We start from the raw sequence: 22,519 nt of genomic DNA, 5'->3' as shown, positions 1-22,519 counted from the left end.
GTCCGTTCTCAAAAGTGAATTCCAGGGGGGACTCTGTGGGTTCCTTTCGGGGAGTCTAAATTGACCCCATACACGTCTGTAACTGACAGTGTACAAAAAAGGGTTAATTTGGTTCCATTTGTACACTGTCAGAGTTACAGTGGTGGTTCTCAAAGTGCATTCCAGGGGGGACTCTGTGGGTTCCTTTCGGGGAGTCCAAATTGACCCCATACATGTCTGTTAACTCTGACAGTGTACAAATGGAACCAAATCATTTGGGGGTTTAGGGTTCATTTGGTTCCATTTGTACACTGTCAGAGTAAAGGGGAAACCTTGACATTTGAAAGTTTCAGGGGGGACTCTGTGGGTTCCTTTCGGGGAGTCTAAATTGACCCCATACACGTCTGTATATAACTCTGACAGTGTTTTGATTGAAGAATTTATTAGAAGTTTACAATAGAAAAAAAGTACAGTTTCATGACAGTACAAATCACTGGTAGGCCTACAAGGTCAACTAAAAGGAGATCCTAGAAAGCCGAGGCTTATTTCCACAGGAACCACACTTTAAGTATCTCATATAACATTGAAAGACAGACGGATAGAACATAGTACTTTATCTAGGATAATATCAGTTTCAAAAGCATAACATCAAATACAAAGGCAGAAAAAAAGAAAAGGGGGGGGGGGGGCATGGGGGCTTAGTCTATTTACAAGTCACGGGTAGCAAATGGAACCAAATGAAAGTTTGAGAAACACTGATTTTAAAGTAATTCCTTTGCATCCAATGCAGTGATTCAATGTGGATCGGGTGGGTTTACACACTGCTGTCCTGTCCCACCACCACCACCACTAGCCTGGCCTGGGTGATGACAGTGTTGACTGGTGTGGGCGGGGTGCGCAGCAGGGCGTATCACGGGGGCGTATCCACAGCAACGTGACGTCAGTGTGTTAAAAAGAGCATTGGCCCGGCTGCTGCTGCTAGCTACCGGCAACTTCTACCGCACGCCTCGTGACTCATTCAAACTAGATATTTCTGGATTTCGTACGGGATTTCTCCATCTTCAACATCACGTTAACGACCGTTATTATCGCGGACACGAAGCCCCACCGGTCCAAACGACGCAGACAAACGGTTATTCGTTCAACAAAAGGGCGACTTTGGGTGTTTTTTGTGTTTAAATAATCGTTTAGTTTCCGTTATCCCGCGCGCGCTATCATCATCACAGTCCCTCGGTCTCGAGCGCGGGCTGAGCGACTATTAGCTCTCTTTTGCTAGCCAAAACCACCCCGTTCTTCAAAGAATTGACAAGTGTAACGTGTGGTAAGTTTGATTTAAACCTCTTTTGTTTTATTATCAGTGTGTCTGTGTCAGAGTGTCGTCTTATTGGAGGTTTTGCGGTCATCAATCGGCTTTACGTTGCCGCGTTCCCTCTAGGTGAGGCTAGCGTTAGCATCAGTGTTTAGATACTGGCATCCTCTTTCCCCGAAATGTGACATAACGTTACGACGATGTCTTTTTATCTCAGTGGTTCTCAAACGTTTTCATGTCAAGGACCCCCAAATTGACACTTATTGGCCCGCGGACCCCCATTTGAAACTGTGTGTTAGAGACCTCCATATAAGAAGATTTCTGCGGCTCTAGCAGTGATTCAGAACCATTTTCATTTTATTTTCACGGACCCCCAGTTTGACATTGCCTACGGACCCACATTTAATGGTATTTCTATCTCGCTGATTTACTGATGTCGGGGGAGTGTACAAATGGAACCAAAATGGATTTGAAAATTGTAAACTTAAGTATAATGCAGACGTCTTGAGAGCGTAAAAATGTCATTTACACTGAATAGTTAAAGATTGGGGTCCATTTGGTTACCAACTCTCCATCATTTAGCTGGGGACCATCTGGACTGGAACCCCCTCAAGGACCACTCACTGGTTGAGAAACACTGGAAATGTTAAACCGCACGGGGATTTTCGCTCAACAAAAAAACAAACAAAAAAAAAAATACACAATGTCATTGTTTTTTGGGTTGATGTATCATGTCACATTGTTTTCAACACTGCATAGTGAGTTCTGAAGTCGTCACTTTTTACCCCAGTTGAGAAACGTGTAACTCTTGTCTTGTCTTGCAACGAAAAGACATGTCAGACAAGTGGATGCTAATAACGTTAGCCTTCCTTCCCGTCATTTACAGGGTGTTTCGCCGATCTACAAGCTCACGGCGCGCCGTGGATGCTAGGCGCCGTGAGCTTGTAGATCAGCTGCTTTCGCTGCGCGACACAGCGCGCCACCAAGTATAAATCGGTCATAACGTTAAAGATAACCTTGAGGCTGAGAATGAATCGCCCGTCTGTCCTGTTTGTGCGTCTATTAGATAGACGAGTATTGTTGTTATCATGACGGCCGGTGGTGTATAAAGTAACTAAGTACATTTACTTTAGTAAAATGTTGAGGTATTTGTACTTTACTTGAGTAATTGCCAATATTTTTACTTCTACTCCACTACATCTATTTGAAAACTTTAGTTACTTTGCAGATATAAATGAGAATATTATGAAACATTTATAAACCACTTTAGCCCTATTTTATACCTTTACTTTTGGTACTTTAAATACATTTTGATGCCGCCATTTTCATACTTTTTTTTACTCTATTACATTTTTAATTCCGGACTTTTACTTTTACTACGATACAGAATAATTCTGTATCGCCGTATAGATATTTTTACCTAAGTAAAATGTGTGAGTTCTTTATCCACCACTGTGCATTATGCATATTGAATTTGATATAGACGCGTATTGTTGTTATCATTGACGGAGCTGCGTTAACTTATCCTCAGTCAGTACTTTGTGTTCTCTTTAAAAGCTGGTCACATCCGGTTTGCCGTGTGTAATGATAATCGCACAATGCTAAATGCATTGCACCAAAAAATGATCTTTAAAACGTTAACCGTAAAATAAACGGCCACGATGAGCGTTTGTGAATTAAAAGACTTGACGGTTTTTTTTCCGTAGATTTCGTGAAAACAGTGATTAGTCAACCTTATGAATGAATGGACCACACGTGGGCATGTATGTAACGTGTTAAGATGAGCTGTGTTTACTATTTTTGGTCTGTAAGGTTACGTCGTGCCTTGACTTCAGTCAGTGCCTTGCTAATCACCCGGGTTGACTGTGTATATGCACCTGGAACTAAAGCGACGTGTTGTGGTTGCGTAAATGTAATATAATTGATTCCATCCTGCGACATTATACATAAAATGGCTTCCCTGGGAAAGAAGTCAAGGGTATCTACTTTCGGCCCAAGTATTTTACTTTGTGTAAAAGTATTATACTTTATGGAATGTTCATTCCATTTTCAGTTAAACTGTGTCTAATTAATTAATACCATTGCTATTAATGTAACTGAGCTAGTTTGGTGTTGAATTGTTTGTTATTATGTTCATGAATATATATATTGAATGTGTACTTAATCAAGCAGCCCTGAGGGTGCAATGACTGAAAATATGTTTTCTTCTCACTTTCTTTCAGGATGTACCTCCATTCATCTGCAGTTACAGTTGCATAATGGGTGTCCGCTCAGTCTGCTTGATAGCTCTGCTCCAAAGAAACAGCAACAGAACAAGTCTAATTACGGGATAGCAATACGCCCACACCATACCTTTAAGTTTATTTATTTTAGTCATTCCTAGACAAACTTCTCACCAAATCAGTCCTGTTGCGACAGTAGAGGTCGAGGAAAACTATTATTTATTACATTTATTACGTTTAGGGTACATTTACCCTCTTATTTGATTAGCTGCTCTTTAATAGATTGCAAATCTATTTTGATAGGCATTCATTCCCTTTAAGATTGTGAAGTTAGTCAAATCACCGATAACACAATGGTTTCAACAACAACTGCTGCGATGATACTGGTGAGCACAGTGGCAACCGCTGTTGCTACCCAGGGCGGCCCACTGACGCAGTACTTGTGGCTGCTGATTGTCGGCTTCATCATTGCCTTCATCTTAGCCTTTTCAGTGGGTGCCAATGATGTTGCCAACTCGTTTGGCACAGCTGTAGGGTCTGGGGTGGTCACCTTGAAACAAGCCTGCATTCTGGCCACTGTGTTCGAGACTGTCGGATCTGTGCTTCTTGGGGCCAAAGTTAGTGAAACCATCCGGACGGGCATTATTGATGTTCACATGTACAATGGCTCTGAGGAAGTGTTGATGGCTGGATCCGTCAGTGCAATGTTCGGTGAGTATCTGCAACTTATTTCCTTCAGTCCTACATTTTGTGCTATCAAACTTCAAAACTATTTTAACATCTATGAATTTGAGGCTACCTTGCCTTGGACTTTTGAGCCACGTATAAAACAAATCTATTTTTCTGAGTATGGGTAACTTTTAAACATTGAATTAATCCATTGAGCAATATAACGACCTGAATAAGAAACGGCTTTACAGTATTGGCAAGAGAATTGGCATGTACTCGGAATTACACTTGGTGTACAGTGTGAACAGCATTTCACAGAAGACAAACATAACATGGTGTACACACTGCACAGTGTGACTGAACGGCTCTTCACAGAAGACATTGACATACAGAACATAGTGTAGCCATGAAAGTCAGGACAGATCGGTAGTGGTTGTCCCGAGCTGTGTAGGAATCATGACGGTAAGAAAGGATGTCTGAATGCTGAACTAATGAACCTACTCTACTCATTCTCATTAGGTTCTGCTGTGTGGCAACTGGTTGCCTCCTTTCTTAAGCTTCCCATCTCTGGAACCCACTGTATTGTTGGTGCTACTATTGGGTTCTCCCTGGTCGCCAGAGGCCAACAAGGGGTCAAGTGGCTTGAACTCCTTCGTATTGGTGAGTCAGAAACCTCTGCTACCCTAGAAACATTCAGGGCTGTATTTTGATTGTCTTAAGTACCAGCTGTTATGCCTTAACTTAAAGGCCTGTTCATACTGTCTCCGAGCACTGAACCTTTCGTCTGAGAATTCCGAATTTCCGACGTGCAGCTTTCCGAACTCTAATTCGGGGTAATGCTTTTCAGAGGATGCGAGTGATGTCATTTTGTAGTTGAACCGGACGAAAAGTTTGGTGGTCGGAGACAGTATGGACAGGCCTTTAAGTTAAGGCATAAGAGCTGGTACTTAAGACAATCAAAATGGAGCCCTCAGTGTTCTAATCATATTCTCTCATACCTCTGCATGTATAAATGTGTTATTCAGAGAGTGTAATCTTGGACACATGCCATATTTTTGTTTAGGACTTCCCTAAAGCAGATTAATCAATAACTTATGATTCATGTTATTCTGAGAGTAATAAACACTATCTCTAACCTTTTCTCTTTAAGTCATGTGCTTTTATGAGTTATATTTATCCCGAAATAAAGGATAAAACAATCCCATGACATCTTGAGTGTCTGTCTGCTACATTGTCTGTATATATTAATGATTCTCACGAGAACATAATGCCTTCTCAAAGGTTGACTCTGTTTACTATTGACTCTGTTTACTACGTAAACAATTAAGCAAGTATATTTCCTTTCTATGCAGTTGGTTCCTGGTTCCTGAGCCCCCTGTTGTCTGGGATAATGTCGGGCATTGTTTTCTTCATTGTACGCAAATTCATCTTGCACAAGGTAATCTGGCTGTTATCAAATTCTAGTTTTCTCTGAAGATTTTTCTAATATGTCTGACGTTTGCGGAGACAAATATTTACATTGACCTGTATTTGAATGCTGTGGCAGTCCAAGCCTGATATTCCAAAGAGGAAACAATGTTACAATTAATTTTTGCCAGCATTGGCTCTATAAAAATCAACGTTTCGTGAACAATGGGTCAGGACCCATTTTTATGCATCACGAGAAAATATCCCTTTTTCTTTTTGTATTGTTTCAAATGATGTTCACAAATTTCCACACAATTATTTTTCATGAATAGAAAAGAAGAACAATAAAATGTTTTGACAATAAGAGATCTACAAGCTTATGAGCTTGTAGATCATCTATTTTCACTAGTTTGAGGCCCAGGGAGACATCAAAGCTTACTCCCTCATCCTACTGTATATGCCATCAAAACCTGACATTACAATGAGGCAGATTTTGTGGATTTATGCCTCTAACTTTGCCTTTCCTTTTCCTATAGAAAGATCCTGTGCCCAATGGACTGAGGGCCCTGCCTGTCTTCTATGCCATCACCATGGGGATCAACTTGTTCTCCATCATGTTCACTGGAGCTCCGAGTGAGTATCATTGTTCCACTCCCTTTTGCTCTGCATGCCTGACCACAGCCACAGCTTAAAATAAACTGCTCCCTCATACAGCCGGATGACCATACTTATTCCAGGCTGAACCAGACCGTGTTGACCACTTTCACAGAAAACCTGTTTATTTTAACAGGTTGTTTTTTTGGGTCTCTCTTGCCTGTGGTTCTATGTGGGTCGTGTTTTGTTTTGTTTTTGTTTTTAACAGGGAAAGATGGAAATAAGTTTTCATTTAATCTTGAAGTCAGTGTCTGTGCCTTTTGGAGACATTGGAGGAAAAAACATGGCAAAAGGGTGTTTTTAAAATGGCCATAATTTGCCACTACAAGATGTTTTATTGCCACTCTGCATTCTGAAGTATTGCTCTTGTGCTTTGTTGTTGTAGTAGTGCTTTGTTGTTGCCATTTCCTTCATCAAGACACACCAGTAAATGAGCAACTTTTGCTCCTTTTGTTTTCTTCTCTCTACAGGACCTATCTGTTCAAGAAGTTAGCTGGCCTGGGCCATTAAATGAAGGCTACAGGCCAGAATATGACCAGATAAGCACTGCTGTATGTGCACGTGCACATCATGCACAAGGAGATCACTTGCAGTACCAGCATAGACCATAGTACATACAGCCCAGTCAGTCACATTCTGTACACGTCCCCTGCAGAGACCTGTATTCAGGGTGCTCATTTAAAATTCATGGCAGATTGCATTCCAGCCACCTTTGCCAATCTAGTCCCTCCTGCAGTAAGTAATTAGGTAATTGGATTAAATGTGCACACTACATAATGTCCACACATGGTTGAGGAAGTTTGTCACCGTACACCCTAGCCTAAGTGTAACTGAGCCAATCTAGTACTGGGATAATCCTGGTCATTGGCTACAGTTTATTTCTCCTGCCAAGTAGTCTTAAATATTTAGAATGACAATACTAAGAATGCTACCCTTATTGTACCATCCATTCAGTATACATGGGGATATACAAGTTGTAGTTTTTGCCCCCAAAGTAAGCTATAGTACGTTTATTAAATTATTACCGTTGGATTTCTTTAGTACACAAGAGGCCCTGGATTGCAGTTGGACAACTGTTGTTGCTGAGTAATGTGAGGTTACACAGGTTTATGGGAAGGGGAGTCATGGTGTTCTGTAATGACTCATGTCGCATGTTCCATGGCCTACGCCTTTAACCGACTGGTGCAAATGGACACCACAGTACATTCCTATACTTTATACACCAGTGCCAGAGACCTCACTGTGAGAGATGAATGCGACATGTGCCAAAGAATTTGGAGGTCAAAAGTAGATTGTTTACAGATGAGACTTTGTGGCACTTTAGGTTTTCAACACCTTGTAAACCTAAAATGCAAAAAATTAAGGGTATAAACAGTGTATGGTGTTGGACTGCTTTCAGAGGAGCTCTATGATCATCAGGACTGCTACCTACTATATTATACAAAATCAAAAAACATTTTAAATCAATATTTCTACAATGAGCACATTGAGCAGTTCTATCGATGGAACATTAGAGATTGATTTAGTGTGCTTTTACATCCAGAGTAGAATTTTGCATTTTATCATAACATGGAATATTGAAATTCCTCATTCACTAACTACCATTTTGCACATTACTATGTATGGTAGTTTTGTCCTGTTTCACGTTATGACCATCACATACTTAATAAACCTTGTTATACGTTGTTGCATAAGTTGCATAATTGTAAACATTTATAACAAGTGTGATGCCTTAAAAGTGCACTATTATGCATGTGTAAACCAATTTGAACAGCAGTTTTAGTTTTTTTTAACTTGGAACAGTGCTGAGTATTGTAGAGATGATACATTTGGACCAGCGCACGCCATTCTCCATTGATGAACAATCAATACGCTTCAGCTGGAATGTTAATTTTCTGCCTGGGTTCCCCTCTGAAAAACAAATGCCTAGTGGTATCGGTTGCTTAGGTAACGCTAAACAATCACATAGAAATGGCTAATCGCATCAAAGCAGAGATATTTGTAGTCTGATCAATCCAACAAAATACTTCTCAAAGCCCCTCTTATCCTTTTCCCTTTTTAAAGTTCAATTAGTTAGGACAGTACAAGTCATTTTGAGCTTCAGAATTGTCTTCACGGCTAGTAGACAACCTGTTATGGTTTATGCACAGAGTTAAGGACAAAATTAAGACTATTGTCCTCAGGTTAAAATGGCAATTATGTTTTAAGCTCCCATGTTAACTGTCTATGTAATGAATATCTGTGGTGAACTTAGTGGATGGGGGTAAGAAGGAAAAAAAACACGCCATGTTATTGTGTAATATAGGCCATGGGAGGGGTTTGGAACGCAGCTGTGGTAAAACTTCCATTTCCTGAGCAATCCCATTCATCCCACTGCATGGCTGTGGTATAGACTCACCCTTTTGTGTAGGAGTGCTTATCATATGACGACAGACGAGCAATGCCTTTTTCTTTATTTTTTTTTATTTTTTTATAGTTAATGGCCAGCTAGTGCTTTTTTCCATTTATAAAGACATGGCCCATGAAGAGGGCACTCTTGACATTATGTGTCGGCTCACAGATATCCTTCAGTTCATTCCAACACAAGAGACCTAATTTTTCTCCCTTTTTGACGGTCACTTATTTTATCACCACCCTTATTTTGTTGTAACCCCAAGGCTACTACGACGCAATGGTGGCAGTCTTATCCACACCTGTTTTTGGCTGTCTTGTACTATTCTTTAAACATTCTAGTCAAAGGCATGTGTCTCAGCTGTTTTGTGGGAGTGGGACATATCGGCACCTCTTCCGTTCTTTCCTTCCTGGAGGGGATGAGTTCGCATTGCGTAACTAAATACACATCACTTGTGTGCTTTGCCGTGCGCTGCAGTCTCCTACTGCAGCATGTGAGAATGAGTCAGTGGAGAGAGTGTGCGGTGGACTCTGCCCTCAAATGAACACGGCGACCGAGACACTTATCTCTTATCCCTCATTTCCCTTTGTTTATTTTTCGCATCCCAAACTGCCCCCAAAAGTTAGTGGCTTTTTAATTACATATGACCAAGGTCACCTCGCCAGAGACAGAGACTAACTGGAATTTTCAACAGCTCTTGTTTTCCCCTTTTCTAACCACACTGCTGACTTGCAGCGTGTCTCTGTGATAACAGTGGCTCTTTCTCTGGGGAAAGCTGTAATGGTCGTTCTCTCTGCCACAATGCACTGCACTGCGTTTACAACCGCCACTCTATTCACACGCTTTACTGCAGTCTTGGCAAGAGGGAGCATTTTATGCAACAGCAAACTCTTCTGTGGATGGCTGCCCCTCTTATTTTCTTGTCTTACTTTCTCCCCCAATATCCTTTTATGGAGTTCATTGTTGGCTGGTCACCCAGAGGTCACTGTGCCATCTCTTTCACCTTAAGTTGTTACATAACTACATATTGATGGGATACACATGCTCACCATATTTGACTATGCCATGGCACAATGAATAAAAAATAAATGAGGCATATTATATCTGTAATTAAAACTTCTGCCTCTAGTCTAAACAATGTGAAATTCATTTTAGATAAGAAAATGTATATTTTGTTAGTACTCTTACATCTTATGTCATTAGGCTCCATGTTCTGTCTTGTGTTATGTACAAGAAAACTAATGTAAGGTGTCAATTGTATCAATGAATGCTCATTGTCCATAGTAAGGTAGCACCTGCTGCCTTGATTTTAAAAAGCCTTTTCTTTTATTTCCCCCGTGTTTTTGTGTTGATCTGCGTGTGTGACTCAACCGTGGGTTCCTCCAGTGCTGGGATTCGACAAGATTCCTTGGTGGGGTACTCTGCTCATCTCACTGGGCTTTGCTGTACTGACTGCTCTTGTGGTCTGGTTTGTCGTCTGCCCACACCTGAAAAAGAAGATTGAACGTAAGTCAACATTTCCAGTTTAAAGGAGAAGACCACCCATTTTCAATATTGAACTATGTCATCTATACTATAATTTTGCGAATGTCTGAGTGAGTGAGTGTCTGTCTGTCTCAGCGTTTCTCCTCGGTGGCTGGAGCAATTGATCTGAAATCGCATCACCATCAGCATATGAACACACCTGACATAACTGTGAAGCCCGTTTGTCACTTTCACAAATCGTATGCTGTATATTAGCATTTTTATGGTGTATCTATTATCTATTCTGCATCTAGCATGAGGCACATCTATTCTGCATCTAGCTTGAGGCAAAATGTTTAACCAGCTGTGTGTGTGTGTGTGTGTGTGTGTGTGTGTGTGTGTGTGTGTGTGTGTGTGTGTGTGTGTGTGTGTGTGTGTGTGTGTGTGTGTGTGTGTGTGTGTGTGTGTGTGTGTGTGTGTGTGTGTGTGTGTGTGTGTGTGTGTGTGTGTGTGTGTGTGTGTGTGTGTGTGGGAACAGTATCTCTGTAGCCATTAAACGAAACGGGTTTCTTACATTGATGCTCCTACATCATGCAAGCACCAGTAAAGTTACTTTCCATCCCTCATATACTGTGTGCACAGTGCACATCCCATAACCCACACACTGCACATCATTTTGGAGCTCATATCTTTGAACGGGTAAGGGCTAGTTAATATACATTGGAGGGGTTGTGTGGAAATAAAAAAAAAAGGTTCCCCCTCTTCTGTGTTGCCTAGAACTGGAGGATTGATTTTGGGGTTTGTATTGTAATTTGTAAAGTACAACGGTGTGATGTCATCACATTGTGATTTGCAATACAAACCCCAAAATCAATCCTCCAGTTCTAGGCAACACAGAAGAGGGGGAACTTTTTTTTAATTTCCACACAACTCCTCTAAGGTATATTAATGACATAGTTCAATATTGAAAATGGGTGGTCTTCCCCTTTAACTGACCGTTTAACTTAATTTTATAATTGTAGTCAACTGGTTGTTGTTGGTCACAGTGAAATCACAGGGTGGTTTGTTTAAGCCCGTAACAAATCTGCCATTTAACATGCATGTATAGTCAAAATGTTAATGACGAGGGGTTAAAATAAAACTACAAAGATGAGTGCTGGCTTATTTTGTCAGAATGGAGTTTATTAAAAAAAATATCTTGCATATCTTTATCACCAGTGTTGTGCCATAATCCTGCTTTATGCTAAAACATGGAAGGAATGTCATTTTAACATTAATTGTTGTCTCTCTTAAGCCTGATTATACTTGGTTGTGCATCGTGCCTCACACTGAAAATAGCAGATGAAGCTGACAACGCATTACACAATGTGCTGTGAAGCTTGTACATTGGCTATTTTCAGTGTGAGGCACCAGTGTGCAACTAAGTATAAATCAGGCTTTACTCGAGTCATAAATGAGTTGAGGGCAGCTTGTCTTGTCAACGCTGGTGTCAAATGAATAACTTAATCAATCAACTTGTTTGTTTTCTTATATTTAGCTGTAAATAATTAATCTTTTTAAAAAAAATATCTATTCAAGACTTTGTTTTTATGTAAAAAAAAGAAAAAATAGCAAATGTACAAGCTCGCAGCATGAAGTGACTCACTGTAAGCTTGTAAATCTGCTATTTTTGAATAGTCAGATCTAAAATGACACAGATTTCCATTTTTTTAATGAGTTAAATAGATGATTGATTAATCAGGGCAAGAATTATCTGTCTGTGGCCACCCCTGTCCAGTAGACAAGCATTCTAATTGGGTCATAATGATCCACTAATTGGGCTTTACCCTCTTAACTGAAATAGCCCCTAGGTTGACTTAAGTTGTTGACATGTAGTTTGCACTCTAGGGGCAGGTTGACGGCTGAGGGTAACTGAAGCTATGACCCCTGTCAAAAATAACCGCCTCGATTCCTGCTTTGACCAGTTCTCGCCAACTGATCATGAGAACAAAAAGTCTCTGGGATTGTTGCACAAAGAAACTATTAGCATTTAAACTATTAAAAACTATTAGCAGATCTGATTCACTTAAAAACCACACACAAATGTAATTTGAGGAGTCTGCGCTGTTGGATCTTGATGACTTAGATAACATAAGCTTCCTGCTAGTGGTAGTGTCAACATGATCTTTTAAGGTCATAATCCATGTATCTAACTGATCCTGTGAACAGACTTGATTTTGAACACGGTTAACACAGGCTTCAGTGGGACAAAGGTTTTTTTGTCTGACTGGTTATGCAACTCTTGATGTTCCCCAGAGCTGGGGTTAAAGGGAAACACATGTACCTTCTCATATTCCACTACTGTACTGCATACATGTTTGAACACAACCCGAGCAGGCTCTCACCTGGCCCTCTGCTCTGTTAGGGGATCTCAAGTCTTCCAGCCCCTCAGAGAGCCCCCTGATGGAAAAGAGGGAGTTGAGAGAAGCCCAGTGTCCAATCCTGAAGCCAGCATCCAAGGACACCCCTACACTCGCCTCCACTGCAGTGTCCAATCAGGACTCCCCTGCCCAGCCCCAGCTGGCCCCCGAGGAGCGCAGAGTGGCATTTGATATTGGAGATACTGAAGATTCTGACAACAGAGAGCGCAAAGTGGCTTTTGACATTGGAGATTCTGATGACACAGAGTACAGCGCTTCTAATGGTGGTAAGTGTAGTCTGAGACAAGGTTATCATATGTACTGTACAAGGACGGTAATTTGCAGTACAAGATGAGAGAAAATAATGACCCCACTATACAAAAATATCATGGGCCTTGTGTATTTAACAGTGTGGAGTTTGAAGAAGAAATGTCAGTGGTGCATACCATCTTGGTGTTCCCATACCATCTTTATTGCAGAAGTTCTAGAGTTGAAAGCTAGTTTTCCTAGCTTGATAAGTGTTTTATGTATGATATTGCAGCAAAACATTTATTCAAGCTATTCACAAGTGCAGACTTAACACAACACCTTGAAAGCAAAGGAACACCAGACTACTTGTTTACAAGCTTGCAGCAGACAATGCATTTCTAACTACTGAGAGTTCTTCCTCATTGCTGCCTGAAAAAGAAGCTGCATTTCAAGCGCTTCCTTTTTTTTTAAGGTTTTCTTTTTTTTTTGGCAAACTTTGACTAATACATTTTTGACTGTAATATTCTTTTATTTTCTAGACCTTAAACAATCTAACGATCAAGATGCGGTCAACAACCAAGTCCAGCAGAGCAATGGCCAAACCAACACGCCCAATCAAGTCCAGTTCAACAACCAAAACAGGCCAGCTCACATCCCCAGTAACGGTTACAGCCAGTACCACACAGTCCACAAAGACTCTGGTCTTTACAAGGACCTGCTACACAAGCTGCATCTGGCCAAGGTTGGTGACTGCATGGGTGAGGGAGGCGACAGACCTATCCGCCGCAACAACAGCTATACCTCCTACACCATGGCCATCATTGGCCTGCATGGTGAATACAGGCATAAGGAGGGTGAGTTCCGTTCCTGTGAGGATGGTGACAAGGCCCCGAGTTCAGGTGGCCAGGAGAGGAAGCGTGTCCGCATGGACAGCTACACCAGCTACTGCAATGCTGTGGCTGAACACATGACTCCAGAGACTATCGTGGAGGGTGATGTAACACTGGAGATGGGGAAAGAGGATGCAGGCAGTAGTCACAGCTCTCTGGATGATGATAGGCTGGACATGGACAGGCCTGAGGTCTCCACTCTCTTCCAGTTCCTCCAGATTCTCACCGCCTGCTTCGGATCCTTCGCCCATGGTGGCAATGATGTTAGGTATGGAGGTGTTAACTCATTGACTGCTTTCATTAAACCTTGTCTTTTTAGAGTTCCCTGCCACACTTTTAAATTTTCTTACCTTTTTCAAATGTTCGCGTTGTGTCCATCAGCAGGAAAGATCCGATCAAAAAGAAAATCCATGTTGACAAGACCAAGTGCTCCACAGCTACAAACTTACTAGCTAGTATTGCAGGACACTTGTCAGGATCAGGAAACAGCGAAACAGTCATTTTCCTGCAAAATGAGAGCCAATGCAGATCTTTTTTTTTTCTTCTTTTTTTCATATCCGGTTTGAACTGTTTCCAAGTTTTTGAGCAGAGACCAGCGTGATGTTGGAATAAATAAAATAAAACTAATATCTATAAGAACCTCTGCAATATCTCGGGAATCTCGGGTTGGGGCAGCCAATGAGTGAATGAAGGCACTAATCCATGACTAGTCTGTGTGGCCAGACTGTTGCCGCCCCAATTCTCTTAATGCTTCACAGCACAGAAGGTCTCTGATGATTAAAGGGAAAAGCAGATGTGAAACTTCCGTTTCATCTTTACAGTCGCGCAACTATATCTTAATATCAATCTAAATAATTGAAGCACATATAGCTTGCTTATTTGCAGAAATTGAAAAAGGATTCCAGACTCAAAGCTTTAGGAGATTGTGTTGTAGTTGTCTGGCTACGCAAGACTAATCGGTCTCCAAACCTATGGCCCTTCATCTTCATTTAGACAAGGGCTAGGCTGTTTTTTTTTTTGTTTTTTTGGAGCGGTGAAAGCGCTCCCAATAGACAGGTATGTCCGTGGGTATGTATGTATGTGGCTGGCTGGCTGGCCGTGTCTGTAGCCTGGCAATACCTTGAGTGGCCACACACAACACACAAGTTAAAGGAGGGGCGCTGTTCTGCAGCACACACACACACACACACACACACACACACACACACACACGGTATAGCTGCTCAGATTCACCGCTCCACTTCGAACCGAGGTTTGATTTTTAATTTACAGGAGGTGTTTTGCTGTTATTGAAATAACCTATTCTCTTCTTTGCAGTAATGCGATCGGCCCTCTGGTTGCTCTGTGGCTAGTGTACACGAGTGGTAGTGTGGTTTCAAGTGCGCCCACTCCGATCTGGTTGCTGCTTTATGGAGGAGTGGGTATCTGTCTTGGGCTCTGGGTGTGGGGTCGCAGAGTGATCCAGACCATGGGCAAAGATCTGACTCCTATCACCCCCTCCAGGTAAAGATATTGCAGACCTGTTTTATTCTCATTCAGAAAGCCATGCTGGGAAATCACCACATCCTTCCCAGACATTACCAGTCTGCATCCATACACATCCAAACTGATTGACTCATGTCTTGTTTTCTTTCCTCTGCAGTGGTTTCAGCATTGAACTGGCATCTGCCCTGACTGTGGTGGTTGCCTCTAACATTGGCCTGCCTGTCTCCACCACCCACTGCAAGGTAAGCTGCTCAGACATTGTGGTCTAAAAACTAGACACAGACATGGAGGAGGAGGCTATTTAATGTGTGGGGCAGCTATAGTAAACAGGATCCTAAACTTGTCAGTCTGAGTGTGGGGCAACTTTCTTAATAAAAACATGGCGTACGTTGGGATATAGAAACACTCTGCCTTAAGGAGATGGGGCTGTGTCTTTCAGCAATGTCAAGTTGACATGAATCTTAAGACCATGTATACAGGATTCTTACAGTGTATGGACTTTGATAAGAGTAATGTCCAGCCCTGAATAAGTAGTGAAAAAAGTCAAAGAAAATATTAATTACGTCAGAATTTCAAAAGACAAATAATCATACAAGCTTTGTTTTTCATGACATGGTTATTTTTAACGGGCAGGCCAGTACAGTAAATGTTTACACTGTGTGAGAATGCAGGCCAAAGCGAGGCAGCGAGGCAGCGAGCTTGATGTCATCGAAAGCAAGGCAAGAATTATGTCGTTTGACTGAACGCACACTCTTATACAGAGCTGCCTGTACATCACAGCCTGTAAAAATGACTATGCCACATCCGTGACCAATTCAATTTGAGAGAAAATTTGGCAATAACTTTGAATTTTGTGCATACGTACTTAGCATCACATAACCAATATATATTTTTAAAGGTTTTTGGGGGCTTTTCTTTATTTGGACAGTTGAGATTGACAGGAAATAGGGTGAGAGAGACGGGTAGTGACACGCAGCAAAGGTCGTCGGGCCCGGGAATCGAAGCTGCGACTCGCTGTCGGGCTGCATTGGAGCCTATGTGTAGTATGTGCCTTAACCACTATGGTGACTACGCCATCGGCGCCCCACAAATAAACCAATAGTAATGTTGTCTGAGTTACGCAGCTGTGTCCTTATCAGAAACAGACTATTGTATCTGTGAAAGGAAACCTACTTTCATGGCTGCGTTAATGGACAGAGGCTCACCGATGCTGTGAAAATGAAATTGGTTGACTATCATGCAGGGGTCTCCATATGGGTAACTGGTCCGATATACATCACTGGCCAGATGGTGCGACCTCGCCGAGGCGAGGTGGCGTCTTACTAGTATAGTTCCTCTTTGGGCAGAGATGTTTGGCAGTGGAAAATCATCCAACATTCTGCAGAGGAGTCACTCCGCCACTGCAGCTCTTACTGGTAGTTGGTCATTAAACCCTGTTTACAAGTATGTTTTACTCCAGTTAACAACCAATAAACCAAAGTCATTGAACTTTAGATCTCTTTTTATTTGAAGCGGTGAAAGCCGCTTCCAAGGTGTGGCTATGTCTGTCCTGTGCATGCAGATGTGAGGATTGGTCAAGCTTCACATGACAATTTGGCCCTCCAGATAAAATCACTCATTCATTTGGAATTCATAAATATATAGAACTAAAGCACATAGAAAGTATAGATCTAGAACACAGAATATATAGATCTAGAACACAGATTTCAGGATTTCATAGCTCTAGAACACATAAAATAAAAATTCACCGCTTCACTTCGAACCGAGGTTTGATTTTTTAAACTTCTGTTGCTGGTCGGGTTGAAGAAGTACAGTATTGACCAAGTGCTGAATGCTGTGGTATACCTGATTTATCTTGTTTGCATGCTGTGTAACGCCCCTACAATAGCTGATCCACAAGCTCACAATCTGTGGCACCCTCTTCAGAATTGCCTTCCCCACCCAATTCTGTTTCCACTATTCCTATCATTCTATTTTTAACTGTTTTAGTCATATCTTTAATCCCCCATTTTATCTTGTTTTCTATAACAGTTGGATTTTAAAACATTTATTTACAAAATAAACTTCTCGCTATTTGTATTCAGGTGTCAAGATGAGCTAAAATATATCTACTAACCATCTGGAAAAGTTAAGAAACTTTGTGCAGGAACTACTATTAAACAAATCTTACCGGTATGCTCATTTTCAGGTGGGCTCTGTGGTAGCAGTAGGCTGGCTGCGCTCCAAGAAGGCAGTTGACTGGCGTTTGTTCCGAAACATCTTCATGGCCTGGTTTGTGACCGTGCCAATCTCTGGCCTGATAAGTGCCGCCATCATGGCGCTCTTCTACTACGTTATCCTGTGAGTGTTGGGCTGAAGCCCATGTGGGCAAGGAGAGAGAGAACGCGCACCGGCGCACACGAGGAGAGAAGGGGCAAGAGAAAAGGCTGGATATGAGGCCAAAATATATTGCTTACCTCAAATCAACTAAGGAAGGAAAAAAAATGAAAAGGTTAAAAAAGGACTTGTGATATGGGCCTGTGGTTCTTGGCTGCATCATTCTCACCCTAGATTTGGTGGTTTGCTCTGTTTTGGCCAGACCACTTCAAATTGGAAGATTGCAATTTCTTTGCTCTGACTTTTTGCTTTTCAATGCTCATGGTTCTGTAAAGAGCTAATCAAAAACACATCAACCTTTTTTTTATACTCCACTTCTTCCATTTTTTTACTCTGCAATTGTGTATATATACCATGTTGTTCCTTTTTGTTTTGTAAATCTTATTTTACAAGTTAGAAAGATGAGCGAACAATTAAAATGCAGTATTAGCCTTTTGCAAATGTATTTCTCCAGTCATAACACATGCTGAAATTAACCTAGAAGCAAGTATTTTAGGTGCAAAACGAGGTTATTGCTGTGTGGATTTTCTCTTTTATGACAATGTCCAACAACAGTCTTTTGTTATTAGAGAATGAATAGTCTGGATATGGTCACCTTGGTTTCCCCCAGTTATGCCACTTCCAGTATCCTGCTGAATCTATGACCATTTTTCAAACTGTCCATCAACTGAACATTTATTTGGCCTCATGATAGACAGTCAACAGTTATTTCAAGGTAACAATGCTGCAGTGTTCCACCACTACTATACCATAGGCAACAATATGGTACAATATAGTTACAGTATACTATCCTAATAGTATCAAACATGTAATGATTGGCCCCATTTTGTTTGTTAGGATAAATTGTAATTTATTATCCTGTTGTGGATATTTTCTAGTTGTGGGCCACTAGAGAATAAAATGTTTTAGTTGGAAAGTTATAAAACCACAATGGTTAAAGTTAAGGGATCATTTTAACAGTATATCCATATCTCTCACATTGGCAAATTATCTTGTTCTACTTTTTTCATGATTGTAGACCCTCTGCCTGAAAAGACATACAGTAGCTACTTGAATCTGAATAATGTAATGGTAAAATGTTGATTATTGCAAACTATGTTTTGAAAACAAGACCTTAAATTTCCTGTTAAACTTGATTGCAACAGACTAGATGGTTAAATGCTTTAGTTCTGCGCAAGCCTTGGCTAGTCCTTTTTGCTTTGCGATTCAACTTGTAACGGCTGATTCCCAGTATCATTATTACTCTGTGGAATGTACACCCGCCTGGACATCGAGTTGCTTTTACCATTTCCCTCTCTCCTAAGGAGTTACATATTTGGTTCATGGGGTTGGTGAGTGAGGAGGAACAGTAGGGTTCTACACTTAGTAGTTTGTTTACCTGGTTGGTGTGTTGTGGAGCTGGCCTGAATATTTCTGATTGAGGGGGGACATACATCGCCGCTGGCATGCCACCAATGTGTGGTCATTGGGCTGCAGTACTGAATGCATTGTAGACCTATAGATGCTGTACAGTAGTTGCCTTAAATCCTTTTTCTTTTCTTTTCTTTTTTTTGTTTGTTTTTTATTAGGTACCAAAGAAAGTACTTTTTGTCATTCTGTGACGGCATACACTGTCCTGACTAGACTGGCAGACAAAAATGAAACTTAAAAATAAAATAAAATAAAAATTGAAAACATTTTCTTGGTGTGGTATGCCTTTTATATGTTTTCCATATCTAGGGTGTGACAGCAGCTGAGCACTCCCACAGATGAAATGATTTACCGTACATTCACGTGATAACAATGGCTGTAAACCTTTAGTATCCTACCATAAAAAGACTGTTCCTCTACAAATTCCAATGTTTTGGTCTGATATGATCTTGGAAAAATGATAACATTAAAACGAAAACAAGTCTTGTCTAATCACACAGGAAACGACACTGGTTGTATAGATGGGTGGAATAGTTCCTTTTATTGACTAGGTGTTTTAGTGTGTTGTGCATATCAGGCACTCGACAAGTGCTGGGGTCTGCGTGCGGCTGCTCCTCACGTGCTGTGGACTGCTGCAGACTGCTGCATCACTCCGTTACAGCTGTGACGCAGAAAGAGACAAATAGATTCCTTTACGCTAGGTGTATTGTACATCACAAGCCCTCAGTTCTGTACTTTTCCATGGATCTCTTAACAAAAGGGTGTATGAATGAATCATCTGTCCTGTTCCTTTAATGATCTTATGATCTGACTCACTCTTGATGAGCATACATGCAATCACACCCTGTAAATCAGGGAATCTCCTCTTAAATCAAAGTTAAAATGTATAACTTCCTTTTTTAAGAAGTTGTATGTTGCTGCTTGGTTCTGACTGATCTGTCTGAATGTGCAGTGTTTCTCAACCAGCGGGTCGATTATTTAGGGGGGTCCCCAGATGATTAGCTTAATTTGCAACATTGTTTTATCAACAGTAAACAAACCAACACAAAGTTTAAGTGTATATAGGGTATCTGCACATTTCTAAAGTGACAATTTAATACCTCTAAAATGACAAATTAAAACTCAAATATTAGAGGCAGAATTTATGAAAATAGACGATCTACATGCTCGAGCAGGTAGATTTGCTATTTTCACAATAGAACCGTGTTATGCAAAATGTAATGCCTCAACTCTTAATGTTCGTCAGGGTCAGGTGGTCCCCAGTTCAGATATGATTATTTTGGGGGTTCGTGGCCTGAAAAGGTTGAGAACCACTGCAGTAGAACATGACAGTACTCTTGAACACTATGTAAACCAGTGGTTGCCAAACCTTTTTGCTTGAGACCCAAAAGAGAAATCAGACTTTTGCCCGGGACCCAAACTAGTGAAAATAACAGATCTACAAGCTCTCAACGCGTCGCTTCGCAAACTTGTAGATTGGCTATTTTAACTTTCCAAAATATTTGTGTTCTTAGTTATGGAATTTCTTAGATTTTTACTTGATTTCTTAATGAAATTACAGAAAAATATAATTGAATTCATTTTTTAATCCATGAAAAATATTGCTTTTTGAAAATGTTTTGAAATAATTAAAAACAAAATGGAGGAAATACAAAATAAAGGGACCCATAAAAATGTGTCCTCGACCCACAAATTGGTCCCGACCCAATGTTTGGGAAACAGTGATGCAAGCAACTGTGTCTTAAAAGAAGTTGCCCAGGCTACATTTGTATCCTTAATGCACAGAATGGGTTAAGAGAGGGACAGTGCATCTTGGATCCTGAAATAACTGAGCTTGAAGCAGATGATGCAGTATAAATCAAGCACAATGGGGACAAGTGTCTATGAGTGCCCTGGATTATTGTCCTAGATTCACAGATTCACTAGGAGACCACATTCAAATAAACAATCCTAGGGCCTTGTCCTTTTAAACTCAGAAACAAATATTAATTATTATTTGGTACTCTGTTGTCATTTCAAAATATTCTGGTCCAGAACAAGGTTTTGCATGTTTATTAGGAATTTAAGAAGAAATCTATTTAAAGTTGCTTGAATCTGGTTTCTCAAATACAATGTCATTGCTTTATTCTCGAAAAATTATTCTTCTATATTCAACATGTTACACAAAAAGGGAGAAGCTAAATATTTGATTTTGATTTCATAACATTTACAATAAGTACTAAATTGGACTAGTGGTCAATAATAATGTTAGTATATCATAAGACCATTATCATCACAAGCTATTGGTTAGGATCTTCATGGAATATCAACTTTAAATATATATATAGTTGTTACCAAGACGTTTTCACCTCTTTACTTGTTTGCATCCTTTGTGAATTTCTCTGTCCTGAGCATATGAGAAATTGGAGGATTATGAAAGACAAATAAAGGATTCACATTCACTTTCTTGACTTACCCGAATTGCTCATAACTTTCGCTGCCTCTTGGGCCTCTGGAACAAAAACCAGACCTAAAAACAACAACCAACCCATTACATTACATCACCAGGTTCATCCTGCAAGCCCTTTCAGACCTAAATCAACCATTCACCCTGGCATCCCTATTTTGGACAAATGTATCAACATATTAATTAATGTTTTATGATCCCAAATCCCTCCAATGCATGGGATGCTATGACTGTAAATTGGTTATTTTTGCCATTTGTCGTAGGCCTACAACAGAATAGTGTATATCAGGCGTAGGTGGTTATTGAGGTGCTGTAGGGACACAACTTGAATTGCTACATTGATGTAATGTGTATGTATTAATTAATTTATCTTTCATTTTAGCTCATTTTTACAGCACTTAAATCAGTATAGATAATCTTAGTAGCTGAGATTATACAATGAACCACTTTTTAGTTCAGAAAATACTAGATCTACAAGCTCACAAGTCACAACATCACATCAACATTGCATTGCGGAGCCTTTTGAGCTTGTAGATCAGCTATTTTTGAATAGCCTACGTATATAAAAAAAAAAGGGTTGAAGTGGTTAAACTGGTATTAGATGCTATATTAGCTAATTATATTGTTGGCCCCCTGGAACCCCCCTCAAGGACCCCACATTGAGAAACACTGCTATAGAGATGTACGAACCATCGGTGTCCTCGGTGGATTCAGAAGATTCTGTGAAAGGCACATGGAGGATTCACAAGGTTATGCCTTTTTGTGTCTTCTAAATAAACCAGTACGTGGGTTATTCAAATGGACAGTAAAGAATTGCAGCACTTCTCCCTACAGAACTTTATAGCAAAGGCTTTCACATGAACCAGAGTGACCCTCCCTACCTACCGTCACTGTGACTGGACGCAGCAACACCAACATTTCCAACTCCCTCTGCTGGATGACAGTAGTTATAAAGTTATGCAACTGAATAATGATAGAGATCACATGTCATGTGGTCTTTCTAAGGGGAATATAAATATGAATGCTTTCTGTGTTGGATATGGAAGACTACACACCTTGGGTGTCATCCACAGTCTCAGCTTGTTTCTCCTCTGTTAACAATCAACAACAACACATTATTATAAAGATAATGTTTAACTTAGGCTTAGGCAGCATTATGTAACTTTCT

The 22,519-nt window shown here is 40.6% G+C and overlaps 1 protein-coding gene and 1 long non-coding RNA gene across 2 annotated transcripts; one reads left to right on the top strand and one right to left on the bottom strand.

The window, feature by feature from the left end:
- Window positions 1-977: 977 nt before the first annotated feature.
- Window positions 978-19,165, top strand: slc20a1b (solute carrier family 20 member 1b). Its single transcript, XM_080743265.1, has 11 exons — window positions 978-1,300; window positions 3,511-4,221; window positions 4,699-4,839; window positions 5,532-5,617; window positions 6,123-6,219; window positions 10,019-10,138; window positions 12,501-12,782; window positions 13,284-13,902; window positions 14,952-15,137; window positions 15,277-15,361; window positions 17,308-19,165. Exons 2-11 carry the CDS (start codon window positions 3,864-3,866, stop codon window positions 17,461-17,463), a joined length of 2,130 nt encoding a protein of 709 aa, XP_080599391.1. The 5' UTR covers window positions 978-1,300; window positions 3,511-3,863; the 3' UTR covers window positions 17,464-19,165.
- Window positions 19,166-19,321: 156 nt separating this feature from the next.
- Window positions 19,322-22,162, bottom strand: LOC308299408. Its single transcript, XR_013962766.1, has 3 exons — window positions 22,042-22,162; window positions 21,361-21,414; window positions 19,322-19,566 (listed from the first exon to the last, which is right to left on the bottom strand). It is a non-coding gene; the product is annotated as an uncharacterized lncRNA (long non-coding RNA).
- Window positions 22,163-22,519: the final 357 nt, after the last annotated feature.

Source organism: Nannobrachium achirus, assembly GCF_963921795.1.
Source record: "Nannobrachium achirus genome assembly, chromosome: 15".
In the NCBI taxonomy this organism is placed as follows: Eukaryota; Metazoa; Chordata; class Actinopteri; order Myctophiformes; family Myctophidae; genus Nannobrachium; species Nannobrachium achirus.
The sequence above is the reverse complement of the archived record's forward strand: the minus strand, read 5'-3'. Positions and strand labels throughout refer to the sequence as shown.

What these genes read in the sequence shown, in the direction of transcription:
- slc20a1b (XM_080743265.1), top strand. Translation starts at nt 3,864, where the DNA reads ATGGTTTCAACAACAACTGCTGCGATGATACTGGTGAGCACAGTGGCA. An exon ending in GCAAATTCATCTTGCACAAG is followed by an intron (nt 5,618 to 6,122) that starts GTAATCTGGCTG and finishes CTTTTCCTATAG; the next exon opens with AAAGATCCTGTGCCCAATGG. An exon ending in GTACAGCGCTTCTAATGGTG is followed by an intron (nt 12,783 to 13,283) that starts GTAAGTGTAGTC and finishes TTTATTTTCTAG; the next exon opens with ACCTTAAACAATCTAACGAT.